We start from the raw sequence: 25,982 nt of genomic DNA on the forward strand, positions 1-25,982 counted from the left end.
TTCTTCTGCAAAAGCCTGATGAGGGGAATGACCTGACTCAGGCTGGCCGTGTCTGAACTGACTTCACGTGTGGCAAGTTCAAAAGGTTGCAGAACCTTGCACAACGTTGAAATCATTCTCCACTGCGCTTGAGACAGGTGCATTCCACCTCCTATATCGTGGTCAGATGTATAGGCTTGAATGGCCTTTTGCTGCTCCTCCAACCTCTGAAGCATATAGAGGGTTGAATTCCACCTCGTTACCACTTCTTGCTTCAGATGATGGCAGGGCAGGTTCAGGCGTTTTTGGTGTTGCTCCAGTCTTCTGTACGTGGTGCCTGTACGCCGAAAGTGTCCCGCAATTCTTCTGGCCACCGACAGCATCTCTTGCACGCCCCTGTCGTTTTTTAAATAATTCTGCACCACCAAATTCAAGGTATGTGCAAAACATGGGACGTGCTTGAATTTGCCCAGATATAATGCACGCACAATATTGCTGGCGTTGTCCGATGCCACAAATCCACAGGAGAGTCCAATTGGGGTAAGCCATTCTGCGATGATCTTCCTCAGTTGCCGTAAGAGGTTTTCAGCTGTGTGCGTATTCTGGAAAGAGGTGATACAAAGCGTAGCCTGCCTAGGAAAGAGTTGGCATTTGCGAGATGCTGCTACTGGTGCCGCCGCTGCTGTTCTTGCGGCGGGAGTCAATACATCTACCCAGTGGGCTGTCAGTCATATAGTCCTGAGTCTGCCCTGCTCCACTTGTCCACATGTCCGTGGTTAAGTGGACATTGGGTACAACTGCATTTTTTAGGACACTGGTGAGTCTTTTTCTGAGGTCTGTGTACATTTTCGGTATCGCCTGCCTAGAGAAATGGAACCTAGATGGTATTTGGTACCGGGGACACATACCTCAAACAAGTCTATAGTTGGCTCTGCAGTAATGATGGATACCGGAACCACGTTTCTCACCGCCCAGGATGCCAAGGCCTCAGTTATCCACTTTGCAGCAGGATGACTGCTGTGATATTTCATCTTCCTCGCAAAGGACTGTTGGACAGTCAGTTACTTGGTGGAAGTAGTAAAAGTGGTCTTACGACTTCCCCTCTGGGATGACCATCGACTCCCAGCAGCAACAACAGCAGCGCCAGCAGCAGTAGGCGTTACACTCAAGGATGCATCGGAGGAATCCCAGGCAGGAGAGGACTCGTCAGAATTGCCAGTGACATGGCCTGCAGGACTATTGGCATTCCTGGGGAAGGAGGAAATTGACACTGAGGGAGTTGGTGGGGTGGTTTGCGTGAGCTTGGTTACAAGAGGAAGGGATTTACTGGTCAATGGACTGCTTCCGCTGTCGCCCAAAGTTTTTGAACTTGTCACTGACTTATGATGAATGCGCTGCAGGTGACGTATAAGGGAGGATGTTCCGAGGTGGTTAACGTCCTTACCCCTACTTATTACAGCTTGACAAAGGCAACACACGGCTTGACACCTGTTGTCCGCATTTCTGTTGAAATACTTCCACACCGAAGAGCTGATTTTTTTGGTATTTTCACCAGGCATGTCAATGGCCATATTCCTCCCACGGACAACAGGTGTCTCCCCGGGTGCCTGACTTAAACAAACCACCTCACAATCAGAATCCTCCTTGTCAATTTCCTCCCCAGCGCCAGCAACACCCATATCCTCCTCACCCTGGTGTACTTCAACACTGACATCTTCAATCTGACTATCAGGAACTGGACTGCGGGTGCTCCTTCCAGCACTTGCAGGGGGCGTTCAAATGGTGGAAGGCTCTTCACGTCCAGTGTTGGGAAGGTCAGGCATCGTAACCGACACAATTGGACTCTCCTTGTGGATTTGTGATTTTGAAGAACGCACAGTTCTTTGCTGTGCTTTTGCCAGCTTAAGTCTTTTCATTTTTCTAGCGAGAGGCTGAGTGCTTCCATCCTCATGTGAAGCTTAACCACTAGCCATGAACATAGGCCAGGGCCTCAGCCGTTCCTTGCCACTCCGTGTGGTAAATGGCATATTGGCAAGTTTACGCTTCTCCGACAACGATTTTTTTTTAGATTTTTGAGTCCTTTTTTTTACTGATATTTTGTGTTTTACATGCTCTGTACTATGACATTGGGCATCGGCCTTGGCAGACGGCGTTGATGGAATTTCATCGTCTCGGCCATGACTAGTGGCAGCAGCTTCAGCACGAGGTGGAAGTGGATCTTGATCTTTCCCTATTTTGGAACCTCAACATTTTTGTTCTCCATATTTTAATAGGCACAACTAAAAGGCACCTCAGGTAAACAATGGAGATGGATGGATACTAGTATACTTATGGATGACGAGTGACTGACGACACAGAGGTAGCTACAGCCGTGGACTACCGTACTGTGTCTGCTAGTATAGAGATGATAATGATATAAAAAAAAATATATATATATATATATATATATATATATATATATATATATATATATATATATATATATATATATATATATATAATCACTACTGCAGGTATATATAATATATAATGACGGACCTGCTGGACGCTGTCAGCAGACTGCTGAACTACTAGTATGAAGAAGATAGAAAAAAAAAACCCCCATCACAGGTAGGTATACAATTATGGACAAGCACTGACGACACAGAGGTAGCTACAGCCGTGGACTACCGTACTGTGTCTGCTAGTATAGAGATGATAATGATGATAGAAATGAACAAAAAAAATATAACACTACTGCAGGTAAATATTTATATAATATAATGAATGACGGACCTGCTGGACACTGTCAGCAGAATGCGTTTATAGAATAAAAAAAAAAAAAACACCACAGGAGTGTTTGTTTAACTTTTTCAGGCAGACAATATACTGGTGGTCAGTGGTCACACTGGCAGCAAAAGTGTGCACTGTACTCCTGCTATAACTACTCCCCAGTCTCCCCCACAATTAAGCTGTGTGAGCAGCACTGGCAGTGAGCACTCAGCACAGTCAGATATAATACATACATAGATGATATATCATTATCATATTATCATGCAGCACACTGAGGCTGAGCACAGATATGGTATGTGACTGTGTATCGTTTTTTTCAGACAGAGAGCGGATTAAAATTAAACTGGTGGTCACACTATCAGCAGAACTCTGCTGCACTGTACTGAGTACTCCTCCTAATGCTCCCCAAATTAGTAAATCAACTCAAGTGTCTCTGACTCTCTAATCTAATCTAAATGGAGAGGACGCCAGCCACGTCCTCTCCATATCAATCTCAATGCACGTGTGAAAATGGCGGCGACGCGCGGCTCCTTATATAGAACCTGAGTCTCTCGAGAATCCGACAGCGGGATGATGACGTTCGGGCGCGCTCGGGTTAACCGAGCAAGGCGGGAGGATCCGAGCCTGCTCGGACCCGTGAAAAAAAAGCTGAAGTTCGGGCGGGTTCGGATTCAGAGGAACCGAACCCGCTCATCTCTAATGGTTTTGCCCATTAGAATTTTTTTTTGCTACTGCGATCAGGCCTGAATTAGGCCCTAAGCCATAGGTCTGCAAACTCGGTCCTCATTACCCCACACAGTGCATGTTTTGCAGGTTTCCTCACATAATCACAAGTGACATAATTAACTCCACCTGCGGACCTTTTAAAATGTGTCTGTGAGTAATTAATACACCTGTGCACCTGCTGGGTTACGTGCAAAACATGCACTGTGTGGGGGGTAATGAGGACCGAGTTTGCAGACCTATGCCCTAAGCATATATCCACAGCATTATATAATAATTACCACACAAACATATGTTAGGAAGTATATCAATCACTGATCAATATTAGGTTGAGAGACAGGGAACCCCAGGGACTGACTTTGGTACATGGCATATTAGAATATTGACACACTACAAAAAAACATACAATCAAAAATATATACCATAAAGCTAAAAATATGGTTCATCTTCTTCTTACTGTTATTAGTGACACATTGGGTAACAGAAGTCTCCTACTTAGCTTCTGAGAAAACTATTTCCATTTGTTGTTTTTTTTCCGAAGATAAATCCAAAAATATATTTAGTGTCCGCATTTAGGGCCTAATTCTGAGTTGATCGCAGCAGCAAATTTCTTAGCAGTTGGACAAAACCATGTGCACTGCAGGAGGGGGGGGGGGGGGGGGTGTTCAGACTGAAATCTAAATTGCAGTGTAAAAATAAAGCAGGCAGTATTTACCCTGCACAGAAACAAAATGACCCACCCTCTTTCTGCACGTTTATCTGCTCCCCCTGCAGTGCACATGGTTTTACCCATTAGCTAACAAATTTGATGCTGCGATAAACTCTGAATTACACCCTTAATTCTTTTAATGAGATGTATTATTGCAGTACATGTCCAGTTTTTGTGTTTTGAAGACCAGTTGCCAAAATCATGCTTCCACTAATGGTTTTTCCCCACTAATAAGAGTGGGTAAATGGATATATAGGGATCAGGGGCGTCGGAATGGGGGGTATGGGGGCAGCTCGCTCCCCCCAAAACATGAGAGAGGCGCCATCCAGTCCACGCCTGTGCAGCCTCAGCTGTCAGCTTCAGCACTGCCCGCGCTGTATTAGTGCTGTACACAACGGGCAGCGCTGAAGCTGCCTTCCCTGTGCGCTCCGCCCCCACCTCGTTTGCTGCAGTGTCTGAGCGCGGGCGGGAGGCGCCTTCTCTGAGCCGCTGGTCACTCCCGTGTGCTGGCCTCCGGGAACCCGAGCTCCGTGACCCCCAGCCACCGGTCCCAGGGGTGCGTACTAGGGAGGCCAATCCCGGGCATTTTTTCAATCCCGGGATTCGGGATTGAAAAATGCTCAATCCCGGGATTGCAGTAGGGATCAGTGTAGGGCAGCGAGGGGTGTAGGGTTGGTGTGGGGAGCATGTAAGGAGCAGGAAGGGAGGGTGGGTGTAGGGAGCAGTGGGACAGTGGGTGTGTAGGGAGCATGTAAGGAGAAGGGAGGGTGGGTGTAGGGAGCAGGAAGGGAGGGTGGATGTAGTGAGCAGGAAGGGAGAGTGGTTGTAGGGAGCAGCGGGAGGGTGGCTGTGTAGGGAGCAGGAAGGGAAGGTGGGTGTAGCGAGCAAGGAGGATTTCAGGCTCAGAGAGGGAGGGAGGATGTCTGGAGCAGAGAGGGAGTGTGGGTGTAGGTAGAGAACACTTACTAATTAATGCGCCGCGGGCACCAGCCATGGACACACACACACTGACCACGCTGGCGGCATTTCAACTGTAGCGCTGGCCGCCAGCCAGTCAGAACTGGCATTCTAGCAGCCAATCAGGAGCCGCGGCTGCTGCCGCTTCCCTGATTGGCTGCCGGTCTGCCAGCTCTGATTGTCTGGCGGCCGGCGCTACATTTGAAATGCCGCCAGCGAGCTCAGTGTTATATCGCTGACAGCCGGGCAGCGCTGTGCTGTAGTGCTCAGCGCTGTCCGGCAAAAATGCGCATGCGCACTCTAATCCCGTGAATCCCGGGATTGGAGGCTCGGCAATTTTGGGGCCAAATCCCGGGATCCCGCCGATCCCGGGATTGGCCTCCCTAGTGCGTACCAGTCACCACACAGTATCTGACAGCCAGGGGAGGGCCAGTGTAAGGATTCTTATTACTGTTCAGGCCATTCCCTGCACCCCCATATCTGTACCCCAACATCCCCCCTCTCTGTGTGCCCCAATACCTCCACCTTTCTCTGTGCCCCTACACTTCCCCTCTCTCCCTGTGCCCCCATATCCTGCACTCACTGTGCCCCATCACCCCCCTGTTCCCCAATAACCCCCCATCCTCAGCTTCCCCCCCCTCCATTACTTTAGGCGCACCCCCTATCCCCTGTATACCTGCACCCAGCGGTGGATTGGAGCGCCGGAATGCTGGGACAGTCCACTGGTCGGCCGTTGAAGCTCATGCAAGCAGGAAGCCATGGCAATGAAGCGTGCTGCTGGAGCCACACAAGCCCGAGCCACGGCAATGAAGCGTACTGCTGGAGCCGTGGAATTAAAGCCGGAGCCGCGGCAATGAAGAGTGCTGCCGTCAACATAAATGACATGGGGCAGCCAGGGCACTGATTGAGTGGCCAGGCATCTAGAGCCGTCCAAGCCATGTAATTGCACGGGGTCATCCTGGAGCCATACAGCCATTGGGCACAAGGAACCAACAGACTGCAGGAAATGGAAGTGAGACCTTATCCTCAGACAGAAGCATGCGTACAGGTTAGTGCCGGTGACTCCTTGCTCATCTGTGTCTTAAGGCGTGTACACACGGTGAGATATTTTTCTTACGATTTTGACTATATAGTCAAAATCGTAAGAAAAGTTAGTGCAGATCACAAGTTTAAAGTCACCCTGCGATCCTGATGCGATGCCGATGCGCGGTCGGCATCGCAAGCCTAGATAGACTGTGCAGGCAAGTCAATTTTGACTATTTTGTAGAGAAGATAGTAAAAAATTAACACTTTGCCAAAATCGCACATAGTCAGTATCGCAAGCACAGTCATTATTTGCTTGCTATACCGACCTAGTCCCTATCGCGCAGTGAGAAACGGGGTTAGCCCGAATCTCACCGTGTGTATGCACCTTTTCTCAACAGTGTGGGCTGGGTGCCAGGGAGAGCTGCATTATCCGGAAAGTTATTCCCAGCGGCGGTTTGGCATGCTGGGACGCCGGACCGGTTTCTGTTTGTCCGGCCGGTCATCCCCTCATTGGCTGCCCGCTACCCCCATGCAGGCTGCCAGCCGCGATCGCGGCAACGTTCACTGAAAGCTTCTGCGCATGCACAGAAGCTCAGTGAAACACTTTGAAAATTGCCGCCGTCTGAGCTTCTGCGCATGCGCAGCAACCCCTCCTGCCCATAATGCATAGTATTCTGAGCCGTCAGTCACTACTAGCGGCTCCGCCTCCCTTCCAGCAACATCACGTGTTCCGCCTCCCTTCCAGCCCGGGCCGTCACAGCAAGCACACTGCACAGTGGATTCATGGCTGCTGCAGCTAGCATGCAAAGCAGGAGCTAGCAACCAGAAAATTCTGACTGCGTCACACACCAGTTGTGTGACAATCAGTAAGTACTGTACAACTAACTGGTGCAATATGTATAGCAACTAACTGGTGCAATATGTATAATGGCCCTCATTCCGAGTTGTTCGCTCGGAGTTTTTCATCGCATCGCAGTGAGAATTCTCTTAGTGCGCATGCGCAATGTTCGCACTGCGACTGCGCCAAGTAACTTTACTATGAAGAAAGTAAGTTTACTCACGGCTTTTTCATCGCTCCGACGATCGCATTGTGATTGACAGGAAATGGGTGTTACTGGGCGAATGCACGGCGTTTTAGGGGCGTGTGGCTGGAAACGCTACCGTTTCCGGAAAAAACGCAGGAGTGGCCGAAGAAACGGTGGGAGTGCCTGGGCGAACGCTGGGTGTGTTTATGACGTCAGCCGGGAACGAAAAGCACTGAACTGATCGCACAGGCAGAGTAAGTCTGAAGCTACTCAAAAACTGCTAACTCGTTTGTGATCGCAATATTGCGCATACATCGGTCGCACATTTAAGAAGCCAAGATACACTCCCAGTAGGCGGCGGCTTAGCGTGTGTAACTCTGCTAAAATCGCCTTGCGAGCGAACAACTCGGAATGAGGGCCCATGTGCTCTACCTAGTGCAATGTGTTTAATGTGCTCTGCCTGGTGCAATATGTATAATGTGCTTCACCTGGTACAATGTGTATAATGTGCTTTACCTGGAGCAATGTGTAATAATGTGATCTGCCTGGCGCAATGTGTATAACGTGCTCTGCCTGGCGCAAACTGTGTAACGTGCTCTACCTGGTGCAATGTGTATAATGTGCTTTACCTGGTGCAATGTGTATAATGTGCTCTGCCTGGCTGAAAAGTGTACAACAGGCTCTTCCTGGTGCAATGTGTATAATGTACTTTACCTGGTGCAATTTATAATAATATGCTCTGCCTTGCTCAAAGTGTATAACGTGCTCTGCCTTGCGCAAAGTGTATAACGTGCTTTACCTGGTGCAATGTGAATATTGTGCTCTGTCTGGCGCAAAGTGTATAATGTGCTCTGCCTGGCGCAAAGTGTATAACATGCTCTACCTGGTGCAATGTGTACAGTATAATGTGCTTTACCTGGTGCAATGTGTATAACGTGCTCTGCCTGGCACAAAGTGTATAACGTGCTCTACCTGGCGCAGTGTGTATAGGAGGTTCTACCTGGTGCATTGTGTATAAGCGGCACTACTGTGTGGTGTAATGTGAATTGGCACTATTACGTGGCCACGCCCTTTCCCATGAAGCCACGCCCCTAAAATTTAGCAGCGCGCCTGCTGCGTGCACTTTACATACATGGCTGTGCTCAGGCCTTCTGAGCAGTAATCCCGCCCACTTGACAGACTCCACCCCCCAACAGACCCCACCCTTATTAGGGCAGCTTCCATACATTTCCTGGGCTGGTTTTTGATCCCAATCCGCCCCTGCCTGCACCCCATATTCTGTGGGCCTTCTGCGTCGGAGCGCATCACCCTTCCCCCTGGAGCAGCCATGAAGCTGACCGACAACGTGCTACACAGCTTCCAGGTGGCAAATGTTTTCAGTGAGAACTCCGATAAGATCAACTGCTTTGACTTCAGTCCTGGTGGGAAGACAGTAATTTCCAGCTGCGACGATGACTCCATCATGCTGTACGACTGCCAGGAGGGCAAGCCCAAGAGGACGCTGTACAGCAAGAAGTACTGTGTGAATCTCATCCGATACACACATGCAGCAAATACCGTGGTTTATAGCTCCAACAAAATTGATGATACCATCCAGTACCTCTTTCTTCATGATAATAAATATAGCCGTTATTTCCCAGGCCACAATAAAAGGGCCGTTGCGTTCTCTGTCTCCGGTGGATGATGCATTTATTTCTGGGTTCATGGTTAAAACTAATCACCTGTGGGACCTTCGGTCTCTCAACTGTCAGGGTCTGATGCACTTACAGTGGAAGCTAGTGTGCTCATTTGTTCGAAGGGTTTTATTTTTGCTGCAGGAGTTAATTCCGAGATGGTGAATCTGTATGATCATCGTTCTTTTGCTAAGGGTCCGTTTGCCACCTTTAAGATGAACTATCACCGCACCTGCGAATGGACGTCACTCAAATTTAGCAACGATGGAAAATTAATTCTTCTCTCTACCTAGTGTTCCTTCTAGGATTCAAATAGGGCAGGGCGCCGGACTCCAGGGGCATATTGCCGCCTGTGCGCCCGAAACGGGGGAGCGGCCATGTAAAATAGAGGGCGCGGCCAGGCAAACGTAATTTTAGTGGGCGATGCGGCCCCCAGATGTTGCTGTGGGGGGCGTCTGTGGCTGGCGACGTCACTGTTGGGGGCGTGCCCAGCACCGACGGAGGTCCTGGGCTTCCCCCAGCTCTTTCCCATAGCATGAATGGATGCCGTGCGCATGCACACAGCATCTTTACACTCTGGGAGTGCAGGAAGCGGGCGGCTGTTCTAGCAGGGCACCGCAGAAGGGGCAGGGCGGATTTTGCCTTTAAAAAATCGGGCTTCCTGAGGCTGGATGATGCGTTTAAAGGGGCCGTGCTACACACCTTTGGAGGTTATAACAACAGTAAAATGGTCAAACTAGAAGCTTCTTCCACCCCGTATTCTCAGTTCATTATGATCGGGTCGGAAGACGGGCAAGATCCATGTATGAAATGGAGAGAGCGGCATGAAAGTGGCCATACTGGATGGCAAGCACACCGGACCCATCACCTGCTTACAGTTCAGTCCCAAGTTCATGACCTTTGCATTGCATTGAGGAAGCAGTAGGGAGAGGAGGAATGAGGAGGAGGAGGCACTTAACTAGCAGATGTGTATAATGGGCTCTACCAGGCGTAATGTATATATGGGCTCTACCAGGCGTAATGTGTAATGGGGTCTACCAGGCGTAATGTGTATAATGGGCTCTACCAGGCATAATGTGTATAATGGGCTATATCTGGCGTAATATGTATAATGGGCTCTACCTGGCATAATGTGTATAGGGGCTCTACCAGGTGTAATGTGTACAAGCGGCTCTACCAGTCCTAATGTGTATAATGAGCTCCACTTAGCATAATGTGTGTAATGGGCTCTACCTGGCATAATGTGTAAAAGGGGCTCTACCAGGTGTAATGTGTACAGGGGCCACTCCTAGCTGCTCCATAGAGTTCCATACAGGTGCAAGAGACCTGTCTAAGGTGGCCAGGAGCTAGGGGCGCCAAACTGAGATTTTTTCTTGCCCCCCCCCCCAACCAAAAAACGTTCTGACGCCCCTAATAGGGATGGAGAATAATTATTTCAGTGAACTCATGTCAACTCCCAAGTTCTGCATGTTTTACTTTCTATTTTTATTTTTTTAAATATTGTTTTTTTCTGAAATGTATTAGTATTTTAATATTATGCTTAGCCTATCTAGAAATTCTAAAAATAAATCCGGTGCAGACTGAATTACAGGTCTAAAGGGTAAACTCAAAGGTTAAACTCCACTGCTAGTGTCAGACCAGAGGTGATTATCTCTGCAAATAATGCATAAAAAAAAAAAAGAGAATTGTAAAGACACAGCGATCAAGTCTAAAGGGCCCTACACACTGGTCGACATGACTGTACAATATGAACGATCTCGTTCATTAATGAACGAGATACCGTTCATATCATGCAGTGTGGAGGCTCCAGCGATGAACGATGCGCGGCCCCGCGCTCGTTCATCGCTGGTCCCCCGTCGGCTGTACATGCAGGCCAATATGGACGATCTCGTCCATATTTGGCTTCACTTCAATGCAGCCGGGTGACGGGGGAAGTGAAGAAACTTCACTGCCCCACCCCCACCCCCTGCCGTCGGGCAGCTCGATGGCGGATCGGCCAGTGTGTAGGGCCTATAACTGGATGTCAGGGCAATAACTTTCTGAATCCGCTAGTAAAGATATTCACAATTGTATGTTTATTGCTCTGTGTTGAAGCATTTTTGTCTGCCAGTCAGATTTAAAAGATAGTTAAGCTTATTAGATTTACCTCAAAATAAAAATGTACTGTTCTAGCAAACCATAGAATACTAATATGAGATCTGCTATCCAGAAGCATGCTATCCAAAAAGTTAAGAAACCAGAAAGATAAAAAGTATAGCACTGTGATAATGTTAACTGTACATACAGTATACAATTATCTGGCAGATAATATGCCAGATCTGGGTGGTTGGAATGAAAACCTGGTAAAGGAAGAGAGCAAATGACAACTGACGCATGTCAGGAAAGTTGATCGTAGCTGTGCAAAATTTTGCACAGCTACGATCAACTCGGAATGACCCCCCATATGCCCAGCTTACAGACATTACCATCGAGCATCTCTTGATTCTCTTCCTATTGTTACTGTAAGGAGCGCTGCTAATCAATGTAGTAGTGATGGCAATGATAAATTAAGGTATATTTGGTAAGTATTTACAGACCTAAGGATATACTCCAGCCGTGGCCAACCTGTGGCTCTTGAGCCGCATGCGGCTCTTTCTTTATTCAAATGTGGCTCCCGAAACTCAGTCACCTGACCACAACAGATCCTGGAAACTGTTGCACTCCAACCAGACACACAGCAGCACCACGGCGACTGAAAACTGGGGAGCCAGATACTGGGCTGTAGTGACATATGAGGGCGGGCTGGAGTGACACAATGGGGAGATGGCTGGAGTGACACAGAAGGATCCTGGCAGAAGAGACATAATGGGGGAGCTGACTGGAGTGATACAGTAAGGTGCTGGCTAGAGTGACACAGGAGGGTGCTGGCAGGAGAGACACAGTGGGGAGCTGACTGAGTAACACAGGAGGGAGCTGGCTGGAGTGACAGAGGAGAATCCTGGCAGAAGAGACACAGTGGGGAGCTGACTGGAGTGACACAGGAGGGTGCTGGCTGGAGTGACACATGGAGGAGCTTAAGTGTATTATGTGAATATGGCTTTTTCAATCTATTTTATGTGGATCTGCATTTTTTTATTATTTTGTGTGGAAGTGTCTCTTTCAATGTATTTTATGTTGATTCTGGCTTTAAAATTAATTTTCTGTGGATCTGGCATTTTCATTGTATTTTATACCATGGGGTGTGGCCTAGCAGGCACAAGGTCACACCCCATTTTTGCACACGCACCTTCGGCTCTTTGACGTACCTAACAAGATTTTTGGGCTCTTTGTCTCTGACTGGTTGGCCACCCCTGATATACTCAATAGATGTTTGTAATGATTTGCGAAGGTAAGGCAGGTATTTAAGAAGAAAATGCTCAGAAAACTTGATGTAAAATAATTTTTATGTATTTATTTCTCTTCCTAGAGGATACTGGGAACTCCAAAAGGACCATGGGGTATAGACGGATCCGCAGGAGCCTGGGCACGCTATAAAGACTTAAACTGGGTGTGAACTGGCTCTTCCCTCTATGCCCCTCCTCCAGACCTCAGTTAGACTTTGTGCCCAGGAGCGATGGGTCACACACTAGGGGAGCTCTACTGAGTTTCTCTAAAAGACTTTGTTAGGTTTTTTATTTTCAGGCAGACCTGCTGGCTACAGGCTTCCTGCATCGTGGGACTGAGGGGAGAGAAGCAGGACCTACTTCTTCTTAGTTTAAGGGCTCTGCTTCTCAGGCTACTGGACACCATTAGCTCCAGAGGGTTCGATCACTTGGTGCGCCTAGCTGCTTGTTCCCGGAGCCGCGCCGTCACCCCCCTCACAGAAGTCAGAAGCCGGGTGAGTATTAGAAGAACAGAAGACTTTAGGATGGCAGAAGACTTCAGTAATGGAGGTAACATGCGGCGGCCGTGCTACGCTCCATGCTCCCACACAACAACGGCACTCACAGGGTGCAGGGCGCTGGGGGGGGGGGGAGCGCCCTGGGCAGCAATGTTACTGAGGCTCTTTTACACAAAATAGGCTGGCTTGACTTGATAGTCCGCTACCCCTGCCAGCATGTCACGCCGAAGCTCCCACACACCAATGGCTGATATCGGGTGCGGGGGGGGGGGGGGGGGGCCCTGGGCCCTGGGCAGAATGTTTTACATTGGTTTTACACTCCCAGAGAACATATACAGTGGGTAGCCACTGTATATGGTCCCCTGCCTGCATAAAACGTTTTTTAATATAGTGGGCTACCGTGCGCCGATAAGGGGCGGGGCTTAGTCCTCACAACAAGAGACAGCGCCATTTTTATTCAATGTCCCCGCCAAAATATGTGTATAGCACAAACGAGGGGGGGGCACATTTTGTCAGTGTTATGTAGGAATGTATAACACTATTTCTCTGACGTCCTAGTGGATGCTGGGAACTCCGTAAGGACCATGGGGAATAGCGGCTCCGCAGGAGACTGGGCACAAAAGTAAAAGCTTTATGACTAGCTGGTGTGCACTGGCTCCTCCCCCTATGACCCTCCTCCAAGCCTCAGTTAGATTTTTGTGCCCGAACGAGAAGGGTGCATGCTAGGTGGCTCTCCTGAGCTGCTTAGAGTAAAAGTTTAAATATTTTTTTTTATTTTCAGTGAGTACTGCTGGCAACAGGCTCACTGCATCGTGGGACTAAGGGGAGAAGAAGCGAACTCACCTGCGTGCAGAGTGGATTGGGCTTCTTGGCTACTGGACATTAGCTCCAGAGGGACGATCACAGGTACAGCCTGGATGGGTCCCGGAGCCGCGCCGCCGGCCCCCTTACAGAGCCAGAAGAGCGAAGAGGTCCGGAAAAAGCGGCGGCAGAAGACGTTCCTGTCTTCAAATAAGGTAGCGCACAGCACTGCAGCTGTGCGCCATTGCTCTCAGCACACTTCACACTCCGGTCACTGAGGGTGCAGGGCGCTTGGGGGGGAGCGCCCTGAGACGCAATAAAACACTGATAAAACCTTATATGGCTAAACAAATGCATCACATATAGCTCCTGGGCTATATGGATGCATTTAACCCCTGCCAGTTTTACTAAAAAAAGCGGGAGAAAAGGCCGTCGTGAAGGGGGCGGAGCCTATCTCCTCAGCACACAAGCGCCATTTTCCCTCACAGCTCCGCTGGAAGGACGGCTCCCTGACTCTCCCCTGCAGTCCTGCACTACAGAAAAAGGTAAAAAAGAGAGGGGGGGCACTATTTGGCAGATAATACAATTACAGCAGCTATAGAAGGGAGAAACACTTATATAAGGTTATCCCTGTTTATATATAGCGCTCTGGTGTGTGCTGGCAAACTCTCCCTCTGTCTCCCCAAAGGGCTCGTGGGGTCCTGTCCTCTATCAGAGCATTCCCTGTGTGTGTGCTGGGTGTCGGTACGATTGTGTCGGCATGTATGAGGAGGAAAATGATGTGGAGGCGGAGCAATTGCCTGTTTTAGTGATGTCACCCCCTAGGGAGTCGACACCTGACTGGATGGTCGTATTTAAAGAGCTACGTGACAATGTCAGCACTTTGCAAAAAACTGTTGACGACATGAGACAGCCGGCAAATCAGTTAGTGCCTGTCCAGGCGTCTCAAACACCGTCAGGGGCTCTAAAGCGCCCGTTACCTCAGATGGTCGACACAGACCCAGACACGGATACTGACTCCAGTGTCGACGGTGAGGAGACAAACGTAATGTCCAGTAGGGCCACATGTTACATGATTACGGCAATGAAGGAGGCGTTGAACATTTCTGATACTACAAGTACCACAAAAAAGGGTATTATGTGGGGTGTGAAAAAACTACCCGTAGTTTTTCCGGAATCAGATGAATTAAATGAGGTGTGTGATAAAGCGTGTGAAAAAACTGCTGATTTCTAATAAATTTATTGGCATTATACCCTTTCCCGCCAGAGGTTAGGGCGCGTTGGGAAACACCCCCTAGGGTAGATAAGGCGCTCACACGCTTATCAAAACAAGTGGCGTTACCGTCTCCTGATACGGCCGCCCTCAAGGAACCAGCTGATAGAAGGCTGGAAAATATCCTAAAAGGTATATACACACATACTGGTGTTATACTGCGACCAGCAATCGCCTCAGCCTGGATGTGCAGCGCTGGAGTGGCTTGGTCGGATTCCCTGACTGAAAATATAGATACCCTGGATAGGGACAGTATATTATTGACTATAGAGCATTTAAAGGATGCATTACTATATATGCGAGATGCACAGAGGGATATTTGCACCCTGGCATCAAGAGTAAGTGCGCTGTCCATTTCTGCCAGAAGAGGGTTATGGACGCGACAGTGGTCAGGTGATGCGGATTCCAAACGACATATGGAAGTATTGCCGTATAAAGGGGAGGAGTTATTTGGGGTCGGTCTATCGGAAAGCCAGCAAAGGAGCGCAAATGCCGGATCCCAGCCGGTAAGGATACGTTTCTCTTACCGTGTGGGATCCGGCATTTGCGATCTGAAAGCAGCATAAGTGATATTTTATTTCTATTCTTTGGAGTTATTTGCATTACATGCACATGAGGGAGTGTTTATATTCGGAAGGACATCCGATTAAATTATCCTGCAGATATAGGGGATTTTCCTTATTTTGGGTTTTCTCTATATATCGCAGCAGGCTACAGTGCGTATACAGGAGGTAGCCGGGGAAATTCTGTGGCTGTAATACTGGAGTTTTTTCCCTGGGTCGGTGTACCGCTGTTTGGGGATGCCTTACTTCAGTCAATCTCAGCGAATGCTGCTGATAAATCCTAACTTGGTGGGTTAGATTCCCTCACAACGGTTGGTGACGCATTCTTTTGTGGGATGCAGTCGATTTAACTAGTTTGATGCCGTTCTCTTTTCCTTTTCTGTGCAGATGGAGTGTGAAAAGGTAAGTGTTCTGCAGCCTTGTTAGGTTCGCAGAAGCAGAGGTCGTTTTCTGTTTCTCACACATCCACCACATGGTGCTGGATCTACCTGCTTGGACCCCACTCCGGTGGGGACTCATCTACTACCTTTCAGTTGGTCCAGGAATAGACCAGGACCCGTGAGTTAATTGTAGAATCCAGAGGGGGAATGTCTGGAGTTACAGATGTTTCCCCTCACTGTTTCCTAATAGATCTTACCGTTTCCCCTCTGGAAGGGGAGGTAATGCGCGACGCCATATCAGAGGTGCGTCAGGTTCAGGGCCTTGTTCTCCTGTCCCGGTTATATATATATATATAAAAAAAAAAAGGTTTACGTGCATTGTTTTATGCATTAAGTTTACCTGGAGGGATAGCCAGGATGGTCTTTGCCATTTCACTGGAGTAATGGTAGTATGATGGTATTCTTTCAATTGTAAGAGCCATTGTTATTCTGTAATGAGAGGTTCGCCTGATTGAGGCGAGGTCAAGAAACAAGTGGTACAAATCGTTGTTTCTTTCTCTGACTGTTCTTCAACACATGGAAGGGCTGTGGTTCCCAACGACACAGATGTCGGAGGTGGTATCAGGGTAGATACTGAACGGTTGAGGTTCTGCGTTTTCCTGTGGAAAGAGGTCTGAGGATCCTGAGTTGGATCAGATTTGCAGTGCCAATCTATCTATATGTTCCGTTGAGGAAGAAGTTGGGTGCGGCCTAAGAAGCATTTTCGATGCGCAGGTCAAATACCAGAGTGGTTTTCACGGGACCTGTTCGGAATGTGGTCCGGTTCTCACCGTCACATACACCGGAATATAATTCTAATGGCCAGGATATCGCTCCTGTGGCGTCTGCTCAGTTCTCACCTCCTGGAGGAACGAAGGTTCGGGATCCAGGATTAGACCCTGGTGTCCATGTATGCGGATCTCCGAGGCTGGGGAGCAGTCCTTGCATGGGAAGTATTTCCAGAGGGTCTACAATGAGCTTTCTTGAAGTAAGAGCTATTTTCACCGAACATATTCTTCGTGATCTGCCCGTGTTCATTCTGTCGGACGACTTGACAGCAGTGGCATAAGTAAGCCGCTAGGGCGGAACAAGGAGCAAATCGGCAATGGCAGAAGCTGAAATTGTTTTCCGCTAGGTGGAAAGACTGGTAAACGTTATATTAGCAGTCTTAGTTCCGGACGCAAACGACGGAGAAATAGATTTCCTCTGCAGACGAGCTCTCCATCCGGGAGAAATACTGTCGTCATCGAGAAGTTTTACAGAAGTCTTTGAGGAGTGCCTCAATTGGGCATGTTGGCGTCTCGCCTCAACGAGAAACCTCAGGAATATGGTTCCAGGTCAAGGGACACTCAAACTATAGCAGTGGACGCCCTCGTGACACCTTGGGGGTTTTCAGTCGGTCTATGTGTCCCCTCCCCTTTCACTCTGCTGAAGGTGATAAACGTAAGGAGAACAGAGGTTCTGGCGATCCTCATTATTCCGGTCTACCCAAGGAGGGCTTGGTATCCAGTTCTTCAAGATTTATTCCTGGAAGATCCCTGGTCTCTTCCTCTACGAGAGGAACTGTTACAGCAAGATCCGGGCGTGTATCAGGACTTACCGCGGCTGCGTTTGACGGCATGGCGGTTGAACGCCATATCCTAGTCCGATCGGGTATTCCCAGTGAGCTCATTTCCGCACTTCTTCAGGCTAAAAAATGAAGTAACGGCGAAGCCTTAACACCGTATTTGGCGTAAATATGTGTCTTGGTGTAAATCTAAGAAGCTTCCTACGGCGGATTTTCAGCTGAGTCGCTCTTCTCCATTCTTTGGAAGCAGGAGTGGATGCAGGCCTACAGTTAGGCTCCGTTTCAGGGCAGTTTTGGCCTTGTAAATTTTCTAAAAAAAAAAAGAGTTGGCCACCTTTCCGGAAGTTCAGTCTTTCGTGAAAGGAGTACTGCACATCCAACCTCCATTTGTGCCCCATTGGCACAGTGGGCTCTTGACGTGGTGTTGCGTTTTTTGTGTCTCACTGATTGGGACCTTTATTAAAGGTTGGGTTAAAATTTCTCTCTTGGAGACTGGTCATGCTTTTGCTTTTTGGGCAACCGCAAGGCGGTTGTCAGAAGTAGCGGCTTTGTTTCACAAGAGCCCCTGTTTGATCTTCCAAGTGGATAGAATTGAGAACTCCGTTAGTAGTTCTGCCGAAACGGGTTTTCGGGGTTTATCAAAAACCTGCCTGGTTTGATGCCTGTGGTAACTTCAGCATTGGCTGATTCAATGTCTCTCGATGTAGTCTGGGCTTTGAAGATTTATGTCGCCAATTGGGCTCAGTTTGGGAAAACAGAGGCTCTGTTTGTCCGGTATGCTCTCAGCATGCTTGGGGCGCCTGCGTCTCTGCAGTCTGTTACACGCTGGATCTATGATACGATTTGGTGTGCTAGTTCTGTGGCTGGATTGCAGTTGCCGGAGTCGGTGGAGACCCATTCTACTAGGTATGTGGGCTCTTCTTGGGCGGATACCCGAGGTGTCTCGGCGGGTTAACTTTGCAGAGCGGCTACTTGGTCGGGTTTCAAACACCTTTGCTAAGCTTTACAAGTTTGATACTCTGGATGATGGGGACCTCATGTTTGCTCAATCGGTGCTGCAGAGTCATCCGCACTCTCCCGCCCGTTCTGGAGCTTTGGTATAGACCCCATGGTCCTTTTGGAGTCCCCAGCATCCTCTAGGACGTAAGAGAAAATAGGATTTTAGTACCTACCGTTAAATCCTTTTCTCCTAGTCCGTAGAGGATGCTGGGCGCCCGTCCCAGTGTGTACTGTGTCTGCAGTTATTGATTTTGGTTGCACTTTGTAGTTTTCTTCTCTGTCAGGCTATCGCTGACGACGTTCATGCCATAGCATGTGTTTTTTTTATTGTTGGTAGGCTGACACACTGGTTGTGTTACATATTCTCTCAGCATATGGCTGTATGTTTTTCATACCGTGGGCTGGTATTCTGTTGAATGCCAGGTTTTGCGGTATGTTCGTGGTGTGAGCTGGTATAACACTCACTGTGTTTAAAATTATAAATTCTTTCCTCGAAATGTCCGTCTCTCCTGGGCACAGTTCCTATAACTGAGGTCTGGAGGAGGGGCATAGAGGGAGGAGCCAGTTCACACCCAGTTTAAGTCTTTATAGTGTGCCCAGGCTCCTGCGGATCCGTCTATACCCCATGATCCTTTTGGAGTCCCCAGCACCCTCTACGGACTAGGAGAAAAGGATTTACTGGTAGGTACTAAAATCCTATTTTTTGCAGGGTGCGGTCCAGTTTGACATGGAATGCAACAAGAAATATGGAAAATTATGGGGGTAAGCATAAAGTCCCCAAACCTGATATTTTGTTATTAAGCTTTGGGTTTTGTAATATTTATGCTCAATGCAAAAGTGTCTGCACAGGTTTGAATAAGTGCTCAGTAAATGTAGATATTTTATCAATATTCATTCTGATGTTTGTTGTGTTGCAGCCTCTACGACGGCAGACAACCAGTGCTTGCAATTCTAGATCCAGCTATAATTAAGTCCATTCTAGTAAAAGATTGTTACACTAACTTCCTGAACAGACGGGTAAGTTGACCCTAGTGGTACTGGCCAAAATTCATTGGGAACCATTTATTACACACAATAACTTGTTCACATATCATGTAAATTGTACTTTGCTGATGTATGTTATTGGCACTCATTGTCAATAGTCCTCCAATACTATAAGAGTTTGTTTAAATGAGCTTAATGGAAAATATAAGACAAATTAACAGCTGGGGTTTAAAGTGATGAAGTGTATCTGTGTAAATAGGTTGTTGGGCTCAAACAGACACTGGGATATTCAATTAAGTGCCGTTTTTTTTCGACCATAAATTCGACACAGAGTATTCAATTTCGTTCATGCTGTTTAATTATTTATTTTTTTTTTTATGAATCTGCATGGGTGAAAATTGCGCCAAATATGGTCAAAAACGCCAGAGAATTATCCAAAACGTGTATCAACGGTGAATCCGCTGATGCACATGGTTTTCGCCAGTGCCGGATTTTTCGACTAGTTGAAAAAATGGCATGGGTGTTAAATATGTTGAATGTAAATTCTACCGAAAGACGGGCGAAAAGTGAAAACGGCACTAATTGAATACCCCCTTAGAGTGGGAAATGTAATTGAGCATGGCTGCTAAAATAACCAATTTTTTGTTCTAACATGTGGGATTTTAGTGTTCACTCTAGCAGTGAAATGGGGCATGGCGCCGGACTCCGTCGCGCGCCCGAAACGGGGGCGCGGGCAAGCAAATTAGGGGGCGTGGCTACGCCACGTCATTTTAGTGGGCGGTGCGGCCTACAGACGCTACTATAGAGAGCGTCTGTGGCCGGCACGTCACTTTTGGGGGCTTGCCCAGAACCTCCGATATCTCCCAATGAGTGAATGGATGCCGCGCGCATGCGCACGGCATCTTTACACGCTGGGAGGGCAGGAAGCGGGCGGCTGTTCTAGCAGGGCGCCGCAAAAGGGGCAGGGTGGGTTTTGCCTGCTAAAAAACGGGCAGGGCGCGGTGCCCTGCTAAAACAGCCTAGAGTGAACACTAGGATTTATTAAAGGCAAAATTGCCTTAAAACTGTGGTTTTCACACAGGACTCACTGCAACTTGTCACCGTATTTTATTTACATAATGGAAGCAAACAATGCAAAATGAGTAAATCTCTGGTGAACATACCTACTAAAGGGGGGTACTCACGGAAGAGATGTGTGCTGTGCGATATTAACACAGACCGCTCAGCACACATCTCTCACCCCGCTCAGCACAGCGCGATGTGCTGAGCGAGGGGGAAAGCAGACGGGGGGCCGCTCACTTCACACAACGGTGAAGTGAGCGACCCGCTAGATTGGCCTGCATGCAGGCTCAATCTAGCATCGGCGATAGCGTTGCGCGGGGACGCGCATCGCTATCGCTGGGGGGCATACACACGGCAGATCCGTGCTTAAAATCTAAGCAATCTAGGAAGATTGCTTAGATTTTAAGCACGGATCTCTCCGTGTGTACCCCCCTTAATAGTCAGACAGCCAATCAGAGAGATCTCTTATCTGTCATTTGTGATGGGTTTCACTAATTACACATTGGGTGCTCACAGTGAGCACTCCATTCTGTCCATAATTATTTTTATTTTAAGCCTCATAAGTAATAATTTGGACCCCAAAAATATGAAAATAATAATTTGGAGGTATCTAAAGAGGTGGGAAATTATTTATTTTACTAAATGAGGTTTAAAGGGTTTCTTAAAAAATGTTGTGTTACTATGCTACCTCTTTATGCAATCCTTTAGAAACGTTAGTAAAGCAAGAGCATTATACCCAAGTTTAATAATAACAGGAGAGCACTTGAAAGAGCCAGGGGCCTTTAAGTGTGGTGGGCCATGATTTTTAGAGCCATTTATTATCTTTTTTTTAAAATTTAATTATCCTTACTATGTTTGCAAAAATGTATGCAGGGATAGCAGATGAGAGAAAACACTGTCCCTGCAAAATACAAGCCGGTGCATAGAATCTTGTGCATTTTCAAAGACTCCTCCTCGCCTTCTGTAAATATGTCATTTTTTGAAAAGCTTTAGTAAAGGACATGGGCTGCAGGAGAGGGATTGCAAGATGCCTCTCCTGCGAGAATGCCTCCATAGGCACAAAGTGGTTAACATCAGCTACAGATGTTAACTTAATGGGGCCAAACTTTTTGGAGCTTGGTTCATAGAGTGCAGGCCAGAATAATGGGGACTGCTGTCGTAAGCACTAAATAGCGTTTTACTAAAGATATCCATAAGGCTTATTGTTACACAGCTGGAATATTTACTGTAAAATCATATGGAAACTGCATTTTCTGTATGGTTTGTGGCAAATAGGGTAGTTTGTCTTACAAATGTGCGCTAGGGTCCGCTTCACGTGATTGGCAAAGCTACGGATGAGCTTTGTGACAAACAGGGTAGTCTGTCCCAGTCTCTTATGAGAGAGACTAATGCTTTCTGTTCGAGTCTGCAGACTAATGTAAAAGACAAGGTTAATTCCTCACATATCCATGCACAGCTGCACAGGTGAATCACATAGGTGTGACTGATTAGCAAGTGAATGCTGGGAGGAAGTATAAGTACTAATTTTGTGTCTGGGGCGGGGCGACCAAACTCCAGTTACTGATTGGTGACAAGCCAGGAAACCTCTGTGTCTAGTCAGTGACGGGGTAGCGGGAATACTTTGCTGAATTGACAATGTAACCAATGCTGACACTGTATGTGCCACCCTGACAATCCTGAATAAATTACAGCAAATTTTTCAGCAAGATGTGTGAGGACATACTAACATTTGCGATCAATATCTCAATGTGATGACGGAGGCCCCCTGCGATACCGTCAGGTGGTGTGCGGGGGGTCTCCGTCACCTCCCTGGGCTCTCCTTCTCAGCTGCCGGGAACAAGGCAGCAGGCTGTCCCCGGCGCCTCCTCCTCCCCCCTGCAGCCCTAAAGGCCCTCCGGCTGAGTTGCTAAGGGGAGCAGAAGTTTACCTTCCGGGTCTAGGCTGCCTAAAGGAAGGTATGCCGGTGGGGGAGGCATCTGCGGCGGGGGGCGGCAGAGGCAGCGGGTTGCGGCAGCCGGCGATAAGAAGCCCATAAGCTTCTTTGGGGTATCGCCATCCAAAGATGGCGATACCCTGGGCGGCAAAAACCTGGCGGCTGGCTCTTAGTACATTTGAATATGCGGCAAAACCCCCGAAAATTGGGGATTTACCGCATTTTTTCCTAAGTACATCCTGCCCTTAATGAGATTAGAGAACTAATGGCACTAACTAATTTAGGAACACATTTAAAGAGGGTTGGTGAAATTTTGTAACATGACTATTACTATAAGATCATATGTTAGTATTTCCATTAGCTGTAACATTATAGGAGGAATCCAATTAGCAGCGATTGATTACCACGGGCGGAGGATGAAAGAGCCGCATGTGGCTCGAGAGCCGCGGATTGGCCACCACTGGTCTACAATAATAGTAGACCATCACTTCTGATAGGAGTTCGAACAATTGCTTGAATTCTTGCAAAGATCATAAAGTTCATACCGTCTGCACTATTGTATTTTTTTATGTGTTTTAAGGAACTTATAGGAATCATTGGTGCAAAAAACGTGTGACGTTCCAATCCATTTATGGTAGAAATAATTATTTTCTGATTGATACCCCGGGGCTATTCAATCATTCCCGAAACCGGCATCCACCGGGGACTTTTTTTTTCACCTGCCTGAATCTGTTGGAAAAAAAATCCCTCACTACAAATACCACTGTATATAGGGGTGCTACATACATGTGTCATAAAGAATTTTTCTTTCTACCATAAATGGATTGGAACTTCACACGTTTTTTGGACCAATGATTCCTAGAAGTTCCTTAAAACACATTAAAAAAATACAATAGGACTTCCGGTGGGCGGTCCGAACGAACCGGCTGCTTTCCCTAGGAGCTCTCCCTCCAGGCGTCTCAATCGGCCCAAACCAGCGGCTTTCCCTGGACCTGAGACCCCGCAACTACATCAGCGGGTCTCGGAGATAAGAGGGAGCAAAGTGGAGTGCGTCCCGGCTCGCTCCCCCCCCCCCCCTCCGTATCACTCACCGGAGTCTGCACACGCGGTGTGCAACACATGATGGCGGCCATCTTGGATCTCCTGAGAAGCTGAGACCGGACCGCCTGAGGGATCCCTGTCCGCTCTCGGCGTCCCGCTGTGTCTCCCCACCGGCCCTTCGGATCCCACACCGCTGACTGGCGACCCCCCTGGAACAGGTGCGTGTGACTCGCCTAACCGTTGAAGCGGTCACGACTCCCTGCCCGGCGGTTTGGAGCCCCAGAGCGCCCGAGGCCTCCTGCCCTTGCTGTGGACGCACTGGACTCCGGCAGCACACCCATTGCTCCACGGCCCAGCGCTATTGACAGACTGACACTGGCGGTGACACTGATGTCCCCTCCACCTGTGCCATTAACAAGCGACGACTCACATCACGCAAAAGGTCTCTCTGGTACCGCGCTGGTCGCTGCTTGACCCCAGACCTAGTGGCGGTCACAGGTGTAATCTCATTCCCTCCCCTCTCATTCCGTGCTGCTGATGTGCCGCATTCAATTGTACCTTGAGCTGACACCTCTGCATATGCTTGCCACAGTGTCCTTTCCATTAATTTCCTTTTCCCCCCAGCGTGATACACCGGCTGCACCACTGAGGAACCTGTAATCTTTTGCTGTACATCTGCACTCATTGTGTTTCTTGTGTGACGAACTTTACTTTTATCTTGCTGACCAGTGATTAAACTGCACTTCCCATCATGGAAAAATATGTGGCCAAAACGCTCCGCACGAATAAGAATTCCCAAAACAAAAATAAATCAGCAGCCAAAGAAAAAGAGCATAGCCCTATTCATCAGGGGTCTCCCTCCTCTCCAGGTAGACGGGACACTGACGACTTGGTGCTCACCGACGTTCGAGCTAGCCCCTCCGCTATACAGAGGGCCAAAGAAATATCAGATATCATATCACCATTGCTGGATGCAAAATTGGCACCCCTCATGGAGGCCATTACGTCAGCAGCAGCTCAACTAACCCAACACACTCAACATCTGGCAAAGGCCGAAGACCGAATATCTACATTGGAGGATGACCAACAAGCGATTCAATCACTACAGCAAACACACAACAACACTCTAGTGGCCTTGACCGATAAGATTGAAGATCTGGAAAATAAATCGGAATCGCCAGAATAACTTGCGTCTGATTGGTCTTCCAGAATCTGTCAGGCAGAAAGATTTACTGGACTTGGTTACTCGCTGGCTCCCTACAACCCTTGCACTACCGCCCTCACCCACCTTCTATTTGGTAGAACGAGCCCATCGCATCTGCCCCGATAGACAATCTTCACAATCCTCCCAGTCACGCCCCAGGCCAGTAATCTTTAAATTGTTAAATTATCTCGACAAAGTGAAGATCATGGAGGCCTACTGCAGAAGCTCTGAGCTACGCTACGAGGAATCCAAACTTCTTCTATTCCAGGACTTTTCTTTTCAAGTCTCGACGCGACGGAGTGAATTCTCCCCTATATGCAAGGAACTTTTTACCAAAAATGTCAGATTTGCTTTCTGTATCCCGCAAAACTGAGAATCTTCCACGCTGGCAAACCACACTATTTCGACACTCCAGAATCCGCACGGAACTTTCTCAAGTCTCTGTCTTCATTACAGTCTGACTCTTGACTGGACGATGCTGATTGACTCTCCTAGAACTAAGTATCTCTTTACTTCTTTATCTTTTTTCTTTTTTTCCTAATGGATAGCACACTGTTGATTATATATATTAGGCTCTTGCAGCCTCGGTTCAATGGAAATGCTCCTCACCTAGCGCGGTTGCAGGGGTGGTGGGAGACATTTATCTTGTCTTTTTTGTTAACCTTCCTCTTTTCCCCTTTTTCTAATCTAACCGAAGTTTCTGCTATACATAGATGGTTATTGTTACTGTCTTTTCGGGTTCGAAAATGTGAAAAAAGTTTTGACTGGTGGCCTAGACTGCCCTGGCCGCTGATTTCTACATGCATTGCGCAGTATTGTTATCTCTATATGTTTGTCTCAACTCCATTTGTTTGCCCAATATATATCTTTTGTCCTCTCCTTGCGTGCTGGGACGGGGGATTGGACTCTCGATTTGTGGCTTCTTCCTTTACGTTCCATTAGACAGGGTATTGGATAATGCCATGCCCTAGAGACTCCGGGACCTCTGCTGATGGCTCAAAGACGTCCCTTAAGTTAGTCTCATGGAACGTGGAGGGTTTGAACACAACAATCAAGAGGAAACATTTTTTGACTCACCTCAAAAAAATTTCATCCCGATGTAGTGTTTTAACCCTAATAAACTTAGAGAAGTGCCTCCTACACTACTAAAGCGAGGGGAGTACTTCTTTTATTTCGTAAATCCCTGCACTACGAGATCAAGGACGAATGGGTGGACCCAGAGGGTCGGTTTTTGTTTCTAAAGGTGGACGTAGAGGGGGAACGTTTCACATTAGCGTGTGTTTACGCCCCCACAGGGTCAAATGCTTCCTTCTTTTCAGATATCTTTGTTCATTTACAGGGTTGGATGGAGGGTTTTTTGATTTTAGGGGGAGACCTCAATATTGTTCTAGACCAGGGCTGGCCAAACCGGTC

General features: G+C 47.9%; 1 protein-coding gene across 4 annotated transcripts in view; it reads left to right on the forward strand.

The window, feature by feature from the left end:
- LOC134909716 (cytochrome P450 3A9-like) overlaps window positions 1-25,982 on the forward strand; it is a 273,043-nt gene that overhangs the window by 111,842 nt on the left and 135,219 nt on the right. For all 4 annotated transcript variants that reach the window (XM_063916913.1, XM_063916910.1, XM_063916912.1 and 1 more), the window contains exons 3-4: window positions 19,055-19,107; window positions 19,263-19,362. In XM_063916913.1, coding sequence (XP_063772983.1) covers window positions 19,073-19,107; window positions 19,263-19,362 — 135 coding nt within the window. In that variant the 5' untranslated portion in view covers window positions 19,055-19,072. The remainder of the gene's footprint in view (window positions 1-19,054; window positions 19,108-19,262; window positions 19,363-25,982) is intronic.

The sequence above is a fragment of the Pseudophryne corroboree genome, chromosome 4, assembly GCF_028390025.1.
Source record: "Pseudophryne corroboree isolate aPseCor3 chromosome 4, aPseCor3.hap2, whole genome shotgun sequence".
NCBI classification, from domain to species: domain Eukaryota; kingdom Metazoa; phylum Chordata; class Amphibia; order Anura; family Myobatrachidae; genus Pseudophryne; species Pseudophryne corroboree.